Source organism: Pleuronectes platessa, chromosome 21 (genome assembly GCF_947347685.1).
Source record: "Pleuronectes platessa chromosome 21, fPlePla1.1, whole genome shotgun sequence".
Taxonomy (NCBI): Eukaryota; Metazoa; Chordata; class Actinopteri; order Pleuronectiformes; family Pleuronectidae; genus Pleuronectes; species Pleuronectes platessa.
In genome coordinates, this window is record NC_070646.1 from 16,127,905 (window position 1) to 16,140,191 (window position 12,287).

General features: G+C 44.0%; 1 protein-coding gene across 3 annotated transcripts in view; it reads left to right on the forward strand.

Moving 5' to 3' along the window:
• The window catches only part of LOC128426511 (putative uncharacterized protein MYH16), a 57,032-nt gene that overhangs the window by 43,213 nt on the left and 1,532 nt on the right, over positions 1-12,287 (forward strand). For all 3 annotated transcript variants that reach the window (XM_053413404.1, XM_053413402.1, XM_053413403.1), the window contains 15 exons: positions 3,517-3,603; positions 4,292-4,537; positions 4,625-4,742; positions 5,791-5,918; positions 7,215-7,411; positions 7,498-7,630; positions 7,720-7,936; positions 8,205-8,341; positions 8,747-8,850; positions 9,095-9,287; positions 9,373-9,576; positions 10,051-10,176; positions 10,391-10,561; positions 11,384-11,584; positions 11,665-11,811. In XM_053413404.1, the coding sequence (XP_053269379.1) occupies positions 3,517-3,603; positions 4,292-4,537; positions 4,625-4,742; positions 5,791-5,918; positions 7,215-7,411; positions 7,498-7,630; positions 7,720-7,936; positions 8,205-8,341; positions 8,747-8,850; positions 9,095-9,287; positions 9,373-9,576; positions 10,051-10,176; positions 10,391-10,561; positions 11,384-11,584; positions 11,665-11,811 (2,409 nt within the window). The remainder of the gene's footprint in view (positions 1-3,516; positions 3,604-4,291; positions 4,538-4,624; positions 4,743-5,790; positions 5,919-7,214; positions 7,412-7,497; positions 7,631-7,719; positions 7,937-8,204; positions 8,342-8,746; positions 8,851-9,094; positions 9,288-9,372; positions 9,577-10,050; positions 10,177-10,390; positions 10,562-11,383; positions 11,585-11,664; positions 11,812-12,287) is intronic.

Genomic DNA, 12,287 nt, shown 5'->3' on the forward strand with positions numbered 1-12,287 from the left:
CACCGGTCCCCAAAGCCACGGAGCGGGGAAAGGGGCAGGCCGAGGCACGCAGGTCTTTATCTGTTCCGCAGCGCTGCGTCTTCAGAGCATCTAGCATACCTCTGCTGAAGACAGGCCCTCCATTGTTAGGCCCTGCTCCTCAGGTCACACAGGGTAGATATCATCAGGAGATAGAGGCTGACAGACAGCATTATTTTCCATGGAATCTTCCCGTGGCTGGAATGCCAGCCGGTGTCACACACACACATGTACACCTACACACACACACACACACACACACACACACACACACACACACACACACACACAGCAGTAGTCTATAAGAGAAAGGCAGATAGCAGTTTATTTGAATTTGACCACACCTAGGGCTGAACTTTTACCTCGATCACGAATAATGAATGATTATTTTATGCCATACCCCACCCCCCCCCCACAGGATAGTGATCTGAGTAGTGTTGGTCTTCATTGTTAACCTGTAAAGTGAGCGCAGGTCAGCGGGGGAGTGAGGAGGGTAATATGGCACGGTACAAGGCACACTGCAAAAACAGGAACTTAATAATTTTGATAAAATAATAATAATAAATCAGATTTGGCTGAGATTGAGATTATATTGTCCTTTTATCAACTGTTCGACAGGAACTTTTCGGTTACTCCAGCCTCATTAACGGAATAACCAACCACAATAGGACAATTTATCTTCAGCCATACAGATTCAGTTTTGGTGCGTCTAAGATTTCTGCCTCCAAAGAGGACTTTGTGATATTGTGTCTTATCCTCAACTTGACATTTCCCAAAGGAATGTGTTCGGGTTTTTTGTGAAGTAACCCTCAGCGTATTCAATCCCTGTATTACATTACAAAGTAGGTCACTTATTAACCCTCTTCACTCAAGTGACTCATGTGTTTTATTGCTTAAAAGATGAATCAATCGTTTAACATTGGTCCTTTAACAAGACTTTATCAGTTAAGTTCCTCCTACACACACCATTTAAAGATGAGAACTGAACTTAACTGCATTTTCTTCCATGCATACTTTTCTTTACAAATACATGTGGGATTATGTTACACTGACTTGTAGCTGTGGACTTACAGCGGACATCCCTTTGGACTAGCTGTGAATTGTTTACAGTATATAACTGAAGCTATTTTAGGTCATTGACTAAGTTACTGAAGTGAAACAGAGATGACCATTTAAAGCTAGGGTTGGTAACCTTGGAAAATTTTGCAGGAGCCGGCTACACTTTGAAAAAAAACACAATTGAGACATCAACTCCCATCGACGCTCTCGTCAAAGCTACGCCTCCAAAACACATCAACCTCACACTGAACTACCTGACAGCTGCTAGAAGCCAGATGTTCCGGGACTCACTCACTAATTCCCTCTGGCTAACATCTCTGCTACGGCACTGCATGACGCTCTGGCCTAAACAAATTAGATAAAAAGGTGTTTCAGAAACCTCTTAACAGCCCTGCCTTTGAGTCAGAATCACCAATATTTTTATCCCACCTTGTTAATTGTTAGGAAAACAAGGGTGCCAACATAGTTTGGATCAGATAAGAATTCCTCAGTGACACTGGAGGCTGAGTTGACGGGTGGACTGACACCATACTTACACAGGATACACACATTGGCCTATTGGCATTCACTGCTCAGAGGAACACTCCTAATCTTTCACACTCTTGTGCAAATAAAGATGGATCTCCCCTCTCCGCGAGGAGACTTTGGGAGCACCCACCCTCCCCTAGCATGTGAATGGGAGCGAGTGGTGTCGGGTGGTGCTGATCCAGTGGGGCTGTTGACTCAGGCAGTCGAGCAGAGGAGAGCGATGAGTGAGTCGAGCGCTCGGTGTTATCCCTGAATGCAGCGCCAGGTTGTAGACACAGAGGGTTGGGCAGGGTCTTTGGGCCATGTGTGTGTCTGTGTGTGTGTATGTGTGTGTGTGGGGGAGGCCCACAGTGAGTATCATCTGTTTTCCCTTGTTCTGCCCAGTGTTAATTTTGGCAGCTATTTTTGATTTAGTCTTAGTCTTAGTCTTTTGACGAAAATGCATATTAGTTTTAGTCACCTTTTAGTCATTTTAATCCTTCTTAGTTTTAGTCTAGTTTTAGTCAACGAAAAAAAATTCCATTTTAGTCTAGTTTTAGTCGACGAAAACTAATTCCATTTTAGTCTAGTTTTAGTCACATTTAATAGCCACATTAAACTCCTTTTCTATAAAAACATATAGCTGCAGCCTAATAGCTTAAAAATATATATTTAATTTTAAATGTGAAAACAAAAAGGGAGAGCAGGTCAGACTGGAGCCGGACACAGAAACTGAACATCGGTACAAACCAACTGCAGCTTCTGCTCTGATGAAGAAGCTGCGGCGCTGATCTCTGAGCAGCTGAGACCATAGAAACTCTGGTTTTCACTGTTTCCATAGTTAAGAAGCAGTCGGTCACTGAGAGGCTGCTCCACGAGAACGCGCTCTGCTTTCACTGTGTCTCTCTGAGCGAGTGCGCGAGGCGGGGGGCGGAGCTACGGACCGGAGCGCTATCTGGAGCGCACAGGCACACACACACACATACACACACACACAGATTCACTCGCCCGCTCCTGATACTTCATGACGGCCTGATACGATGATGTTTTAAAAATTATTGTGACTTAGTCAACCACCAACATTTTCGTCTCGTCTCGTCTCGTCAACGAAAATTAAAATAGATTTCGTCATAGTTTTTATTTTCAAAGTTTCGTTTTCGTTACGTCTTCGTCTCGTCTTCGTCATGGAAAAAAGGTCGTTAACGAATATATTTCGTCATCGTCTTCGTCAACGAAATTAACACTGGTTCTGCCTGAGGTGTGTTGATGGCTGTGGCTCATTGCTGCTATGAGGGAGGCCTTGGACTGCAGCTTTTTACAGACCAGTCTCAACAGCTACACTCGTCTTTAAACCAGCTGTAAAAGGTTGTCGTAAAAACAACAAGTGCTTCAAAGTGTAGTGCGCTGGCTGTTTGTGCGTTTAATGGACCTGCATCCATTTTAAACTGTCCCCATGTGTGCTGTCATGGAGACGGTTTCATGCAAGTGGGAATTTCAACATTTCTGTAGCGTTGAATATTGTATTTGTGTATTTTATATTTTATTGAATGAATGGTATCAAGTTTTATTATATGTATTGGCCTGTGGATTTATGTGTGATACAGATATTTGATGACTGAAGGTGCTGATGTGTTATCATTGTATTCAGTATCACTTTGATCTCACTTGAAACCCAAAGAAATGACAAATGATTGTCGATAATAACAAATTAAATAACTGAAGTTATTGCTTTTAAAAATAATAGTAATTGGAAGAAAATGTGATGTCTTTTCAGAAGAATAAGAGCACGAGCAAATTCAATTGGGGGGGCTAATATAAGATAGATAATAAGCTGTTTTCAGACATGCACTGAACTCCACAGGGATCCCCCTATATATAGACTCAGTGTTCACTCTCTGTTAACCTTCTCTCCATGACCTCTGTGTTTGTCAGGTGGAGAAGCAAAGAGCAGATCTCACCAGAGAACTGGACGATCTCACTGACCGGCTGGAGGAAGCAGGAGGGGTCACAGCCTCTCAGGTAAACTGGTGACAGTCTTTCAGACACACGCACACAGACACACGCACACAGACACACACACCAGACACCCACACCGAAGACACGGCAGAGAGCTCCATCCTTTCTATTGCCTTTTGCTCATCACTAGTGAGCTCTAGACAAAAAGTACATCTGCGGCTGTTGGGAAATATATTACTTTTTTCTTCATAAACCACAGATGTATATGACATTTTTTAACATTTGGGTAATGGATGACTGAACCACTTTTCATTGATCACCAGGAGAACCATCAGCAGGACTCGTCCTCCAGAGAGCTGGAATATCTGTATCAAATTTAACATTAATCCTACCGAGTGGATAAAAGTATTTGAGCTGGAGTCAACACTGCAACTCCTTTGATCCTCAGTGCCATAGACCAGCAGACAGATTGTAGACTGTAGATAAAGATGGACAATGCATCTCTACCTCCTTCCGTAGATAAGAAATTAGGCCAAAACATCTCGGATACGGGCGCTGCCATTTTGTGTTGTTGACGTCACATCGAGCCACAGTCTGCACAGATAAAGTTCATTTGAATAACCAGAATGATTTAGACACTGTGAGAAACATTTTCAATGGAATCTTCAAAAACACATTATGAAATGCTGTGGATGAAGTTTTGCAATTTTTCCAACACCACAACTCAATCTGTTGAACTTTACCTGAACAGATGGAGGTGAACAAGAAGCGTGAGGCTGAGCTGCAGCGGCTGAGAAGAGACCTGGAGGAGTCTTCTGTCCACTCCGAAGCTCTGGCTGTGTCTCTGAGGAAGCGGCACGGCGACGCCATGGCCGAGCTGAGCGAGCAGTGCGAGGCTCTGCAGCGGGCCAGAGCCAAGCTGGAGAAGGAGAAGCAGAACCTGAGGATGGAGGTGGACGAGCTGGTTGCATCGCTGGACAATCTGCAGAAAGCCAAGGTTCGAATCTGCTCTCTGCTCTTCATTTTTACCAAGCCAGTGTGTTGTGACTTTGGCGTGATGCGTGCTGGTGTCTTTGTCCTGCAGATGTCCTCGGACGGCCAGATGAAGAAACTGGAGGAGCAGCTGTCCGAGTCCAACAGGAGAGGAGACGACCTGCAGAGGGCGCTCACTGAGCTCAATGTGGCCAAGAACAGAGTCTCAGGTACAATGATGTTAGACTCACTCAACTGAATTCTGACCATTGTTCTGGATCTCACACTCAGTCTTTGCCTAAAGCATTCAAACCGATTAATGTTTGGTGCAGAATATAAAGCGTGTATAATATTCTATTATCCTCGAATAAGGCGTAATATTGTGTGGAATAAGTTGCAGGCTTCTTGTCATGTTCGAGAGGGAATATCAGAAGATCAGCATCATAAGTGTAGTTTAAACTTTTAAGCTTTGGGTTCAAATGCAAAAATTATAGGAAACTTAATCAGCACAACAGAGACAGGAAAACAGGAGGTGCACTTTAATATCGTGAAAGAGTAGTAGGGATATTGGAGGAATCAATATTGAAAGACACAGATCCCAAGCTGTTAAGGTCTCTAACCTTAGTATATGGTAGAACATAGAAATCTGTGTAATGTACTGGGATTTCCAACAGGTGGCAACATAATAGAGAGTCTTTAGGGAAGCAAGGGCCGTTTGTCTCAATGCAAAGACATAACTAATAGTTAATAAGGACCAAAGATGTTGGTTTCTTATTCTGTCGACAGAAAAAAAAAAAAAGCAAGGTGCATTTTGTTTGATTAAAAAAACTAAAGTAATAGACGTATAAAGTAATAGAAGAAAATTTAATTAAATGCAAAAGTGCTAAAAGTAGAGAGCTGAAACAATAATCTTAGCATAAGATGTTTAATTTATCAATTATGGAATTACCCAGAAATGCATCTGTATTAGCCACAATGCAGACTTTGATATTAGATGCAGTTGCATTTTAGATTTAAATGCTTCCATGCATTTTTCTGTACGGCCACTAGAGGGTTAGCCTCCTTACACAAGCTAAAACCTTTGAGCAATATCCTCAAGGTGCACTGTACATGCCACAATGTTTTTTTAATATTCCCTTACAAACACAGAATTTATTGTTTGCTTGTGTTGAACATCTGTGGATCTGAGATCAGATCAGGTGCCAACGTGTTAAATGTCAGATTTGATATGTACGTGGTGCAGTGCTTCAAAATGCTGTTTCTTGTGTGTCCCGTCAGCCGACAACACAGACATGAGTCGACAGATGGAGGAGGCCGAGAGCAGAGCCAGTCAGCTGGCCCGCTCCAAATCTCTGCTCCAAACCCAAGTGGAGGAGCTGAAGAAACAACTGGACGAGGAAGTCAAGGTCAGTGTTTTCAGATCGGGAGTTGGCTCCCTGTGTCTGGGTTTCCGATTAGAATAATTGTACAATTTAAATTGACTGTAGGTGTGAATATGACAGTGAATGGTTGATTGTCTCTGTATATCAGCCCTGTCATACACCCTGACCTGTAGAGGGTGTCCCCCGCCTCAATCTAATTTCAGCTGGGAGTATGGATAATGGATGGATTGATAGAATATCAAATATGAATAAAAATCATTCCATTACACTTTATATTGAGGTTCACTTATTAGCCATGAGGTAGTTGCTTATTAGCATGTAAAATATCATATTTATTAGTCTATAGAAAACCATTATTAATGTTCTGCAAGATCATATTCAACAATCAATATGCTATTAATTGATTTCCCCCCAATAACCTCTAATGCTTATTGAGAGTAAATCAGGTAGTTGCCCTGCTCAGTGTGGGCCTTATAAGGTTGTAGTACTACAAGAATAACACTTTATAAATATGGTCTATTCTTAAATAATAAAGCACAAAGCTAGTGTAAATAATGTCCCATATATAAATGTAAATTAAGACTAACTCAGTATAATTACCTCGTTCTAAAGCCAGGTCTAAGTTAGGAGTAGTTTGATAGACAGGTTCCTTTTCTATAATGCTCGGAATAAATCCTTTATAGCTGTAGTCATGGCTACATCTTGAAAAGATTGAGAGTCCACAGACATGCACAGCAGGTTCAATTCCTATTCTGAGGTGGAAGAACATGCAGCACAAATACGTTCTTCTTCAAAGGAGCCCTTGAGACATTTCAATGAAATAGTCTGAAATAGTCTGAAATAGTCTAAAGGTTTTTTTAATGAAATGAATCAAAACAGAACCACTTGTGCTTTTATTCTTGTAACAACTAGTTAATGATGAATATGTGCAGCTCAACAAGTGTTACTGATGAGTTTGGATTCTGATAAATGGCCCAACAAACCCCCTTTATTACAGGGCCCAACATTTACCCAGGCCCAACAGTCCCCTTAAATTCAGTCACACTACACTTTCACAAGCTTCGAGATATCGGGAGCCTCAATATGCCACTTGCAATATTTAAGAAAGTAAATCAAAATTCCTGGATCCTCTTCTTCCCTGAACCAAGACACAACCTCCGAAATTCGTCCTGTTGTTTTTGTGTGATCGATGCTTGCAAACAAACAAACCAGCCATCAAACAATTGGACAGGGCTGAAAGCATAACCTCCTTGGCGAAGATAAAAAAAACATCTGTATTGTGAGTCATGTATTGACATGTGTCTGTGGTGTTGTTGCCAGTGTAAGCAGGCGGTCAGCAGCAGCCTGGGCTCAGTGCGGCAGGAGTGCGAGGTTCTGAAGGAGCAGCTGGAGGAGGAGCAGGAGAGCAAACAGGAACTGCAGCGCCTCGTCTCCAAACTCAACAGTGAGGTGACGCACTGGAGGACCAAACACGAGTCTGAGAGCATCCTGCACGCAGACGAGCTGGAGGAATCCAAGTACGTTGTGCTGACACTGGCGAACTGTCGGCCACATTTAAAACTTTGATTGCATCTCAGTGCGTTCAATGACGTGTGTGTCACAGGAAGAAGCTGGCAACCAGGCTGCAGGAGGCTGAGGAAGCCGTGGAAGCCACGCAGGCCAAATGCTCCTCGCTGGAGAAAACTAAACAGAGGCTGCAGGGGGAGGTGGAGGATCTCTGCATGGACCTGGAGAAGGTGGAGCAGCAGACACACGGCAAACAGAGTGTTCGCGGTGTCATGAACTTCTTTGTCTGTTGTCCTTGAACATGTGTTCCGTGTCCCAGGTCGGCAGCTGCGGCCAGGCTCTGGACAAGAAGCAGCGGGTCCTGGAGAAGCAGCTCGGAGACTGGAAGCAGAAGTGTGAGGAGCTGGTGGCCGAGGTGGAGGGCTGCCAGAAGGAGTGCCGGCAACACGCCAGCGAGCTCTTCAAACTCAAGACGGTACATGAAGAGTCTCTGGAGCAGCTGGAGGCTCTGCGCAGGGAGAACAAGGCCTACCAGGGTATGACATGGGGGGTAGGGTGGGGGGCTGCCTGAGTGTGTGCGTTGCAGAATGTCTTACTTTACATTTCAGCGACCATTTTATCAGGTTAGAGCGGCCACACTATACCTGCGTTCACACACCTCACCAACTACCACACATGGCACCAGCTTCATACATAACGCACATGTCAATTGCGCTTCTGGCTACAAATAAAACTTCCTGAAATGTCCAACTGCTCCTATAAAAGACCTTATTGAGCCTTTTGTATTTTGTCTTTGTGTGACAGAGGAGATAGCTGATCTCACAGACCAGCTGTCAGACGGAGGGAAGAGCGTCCACGAGCTTCAGAAGGCAAAGAAGAAGATTGAGATGGAGAAGGAAGAGTTACAGGCCTCGCTGGAGGAATCTGAGGCAGCCTTGGAGGTACTTTATAAAGTTATAAAACATTTTATTAAATGAATGTTTGCTACACAAGATGAGAGCGCGTTAAAAGAAGAGAGTTATGATGGAATCTTGGTAAATTACATCAGTGTGTTATCAGCATAATAGCGAAAGTTACATGAACTACAGGAAGCATGTAGACTAGATTGTACCAGAGCAACCACACAGGTAAAACATGGCATCTCTAACTGACTCAGAGAAGAACAGTGTACAGCAGCATTAAAACACTGTAACAGCTGGAGCCTGAGTTTAGCTGGAAGTCATCTATATATTTAGGAGTGCAGGTTTCAGTGTTGAGTTGAGTGCAGACCACTTTCTCCAGATATTACTCATGAATTATTAGTATTACTGTGAGAATTACACCCAAGGGTTTCTATTTCTCCCCAGGCCGAGGAGACCAAGGTGCTGAGGCTGCAGCTGGAGTTGTCTCAGGCTAAAGGAGACCTGGAGCGCCGACTGCAGGAGAAGGAGGAAGAGACAGAAGCTGCCAGGTACCTCATCTCCCTTTGTGACAGTCCTCTCATCCACTGCACTGATTCTCTCTCTAACATCAATATTTTTCACCCTGTCCTCTATCTCCCCTCTACAAAGTACATTATATCTGCAGGTAAGACCTGTTTCGCTCAACCTTTCCTCCCTTCAAACCCTCTGCTTTAGTGCACCAACACATGTAAGGTTTATTTGTAGAGAAATACCTTCCTTCCTCATCCATTCGTCCCTCTCTTCGCCTGTCAGAAAAGTACACCAGAGGGCGCTCGATTCCCTGCAGACCAGTCTGGACGTGGAGGTGAAAGGCAAAGCAGAGGGGCTGAAGCTGAAGAAAAAACTGGAGGCCGACATCAACGAGCTGGAGTTGCAGGGCGACCTGCTCACCAAGAACAACACAGAGCTCGGCAAGAACAGCAAGAAGCTCCAGCAGCAGATCAAAGTATGACGATGATGATCCCAGTGGGTTTTTCCCTCGTACGGGCTGTGGTTTAGTCTGAGCCCTAACAGAACTTCTGCTTTCCCAGGAGCTGCAGGCTCAGCTGGAGGAGGAGGCGCGGAGCCACGAGGAGCACAGGGAGGAGCAGGCAGCCCTGGAGCGACGCTGTGGTCTGTTGGTGGGCGAGGGGGAGGAGACACGTACAGCCCTGGAGTGCGCGGAGAGGGCACGCAAGGCCCTGGAGACAGAGCTGCATGAAGCCAGCGAGAAATACAGTGACCTCAACAACCAGGTGGGACACCAAGTTCTTGACTTTAAGACCCCGTTCACACCTGGTATCAACATCTGTACTGAGGGAGCTGATCACAAGTGAGCTGTGTGAGCACGAATGTGTTCTGGCTGCATATGAAGGACCGCCTACTCAGTTGACATCCTCTGACCCACCACAGTATAAGCTATTTAACATTCTCTGTGTGCACAAATAGATTTGTGTGAAGGCACTGCCACGATATCAACAAGGATGACCACATAGTGTCTAAAAATACTTTTCTCAAATTGGTTAAATCCAGCTCACTCAGTTTCCATCTCTCGCTCTAACCGACACACAGACTCACACACATTGTCATTGGACACATCTGTCACAAGTGATAAACTTATCTCTGTCCACTTTGGATCAGATCTTTCAGGACTTATCTTAACGTCAGGACCGAACAGGGCCTAAAAGTCTTATTAATCCATGGGCTCATGACGTATACTGTGTGTTCAGTTCCAGTTGGCTCTGAGTGGGAGGAGGAAGCTGGAGGTGGATCTGCAGACTCTGCAGCAGGAGCACGAGGAGCTACAGGGAGAGATGAGGGGATTCACAGACAAGGCCAAGAAGACCAGCTGTGAGGTAAAACACACACAAGACACTCAGCGTCTCTATTCACAGAAATTTTCTAGCAGCAGAGTTATAAGTAGTTATATAGTTTGATGACATCGTGGAATTGTTGACCTCACCACAATTTCTTGTCCCACCATCTTCTAAGGCCAGCGATACACTCACTATGAACGTCACTTTGCAATGACACATCATACAAATGTTTTTATTGGTATTATTGTGTCAGTTGGCACGAGTGATGGAGGAGCTGCGTCTGGAGCAGGAGCACACGCTGCACCTGGAGAGAGTGAAGAAAGGACTGGAGGCCCAGATCAAAGACATGAGCAGCAGACTGGAAGAGGCCGAGCAGATGGCTCTGAAGGGAGGAAAGAAGATTATTCAGAAGTTGGAGGGAAAGGTACAGACTCACAAACGTGCATGCATTTATCATATATCATAATTGTTCCTCATTCCCTCAATTTGTGATTCAAAGCACAGAAGAAGAAATATCTATTTTATACACAATAAATGTATTTACCCTGACCCATTTGCCATATTAACATTAGCCCTAACCAGCCATCTCCGCACAGAACAGATTTTAGTTTGCTCAAATGACAATTTTTGCTTGCATATAATCAATCTTCAACATACAAGTTATCTCAAATTCTCAATTTGTTCACTCAGGAGTGAGGTGCAAACATAGCATCACACAGTAGCATGAGACTAAGACTTTGATCTAATGCTGTGACCTTAACCTTTGATGGTAAAAAAAGAAAAGAAATCAATAGCACAGGTCCTGACCCTACACCCCAAGCAACCGGCCAAATTGAATCCAAATTGGATTACAACTCAATTGTTGCTGTGACAGACAGAAAGATGCAGCAGATAACAATAGACCTGCACACTACCACAATGCTTAGGTGTAAATATAAATTGAACTGATCAAACCAATGGCCAGAGTTACAACCATAAAATAAAAGCTGGAACTCTTTTATCAATGAACATAATTTTGTTAAAGACATATGGCGCATCATTGCGATCAAGCTGTTGACAAAGCACATTGGCAATTCCACCAGGTTTACACAGGTATACCCCTCAACCTTCACATTGAGATGTTTCTTCTATGTCTCTGGAGGAGCGTTTCAAAGTGAGAAATAATAAATCTGTTGATGTCATTGCTACACACACCCAGCACTAGTTCTACCCAGAGCTATAGTCAGTGAGTTGTATCTGTGTGCAGGTGAAGGAGATGGAGCTGGAGCTGGACTCGGAGCAGAAGCGGCACGCTGAGACGGTGAAGACGCTGCGGAAGAACGAGCGCCGGCTGAAGGAGCTGCTGTTCCAGTCGGAGGAGGACCAGAAGAACCAGCAGAGGATGCAGGAGCTGGTGGAGCGGCTGCAGAACAAGATGAGGGCCTACAAGAGACAAGTGGAGGAGGCCGTACGTCACCTTTGTCCTCTCTCTCCAAAACCATGTAACCTACAGGACACGCCCTCCTGATCATATCCCTCTGATTACAGGAGGAACAAGCGAACATGAACCTGGTGAAGTACAGGAAGACCGTCAACGAGCTGGATGATGCTGAGGAGCGCGCTGACATCGCTGAGTCGGCTCTCACCAAGATCCGGACCAAGAACAGAGGCAGCTTTGGCAAAGGATATTCCTCTGTGAGTAACGTTTAACCACTTCCTCATGTAACATCCTTCCAAGTAGAGAAAGTTCTTTCAGTAGCATTTTGTGAGACTGTTGTAACAAGTACGGTTTGTGCTGTTCAGTTTTATTCAGTCAGAATGTGAATCAATGTTTTTTGCCATAAGAAATGAAAGCATGTTCAATGGCTCCTTATTCAATTAACCATTCAAACTGACTGTGTGGTTTTTGCTGGATCTGGTATGTAAGCTGAGGCCTATAAAAAAAAAAATCTGTGTGACTGCCATGAGATTTACTGTTGATATTAATGATTATTAATGATTATTTCTTTTAAATAAACCATTAGGCTAAAATGTTCACTTAATTAAATAACTGTTGAAATGCGGTTGTTTTGAAACACGGTAGGGCTTTGGCGAAGGTATGTGCTGTGCTATAAAAAAAGTTATAAAATTGCCAACTAAAAATAATAAACTACTTTCACAGTGTGTGTAAC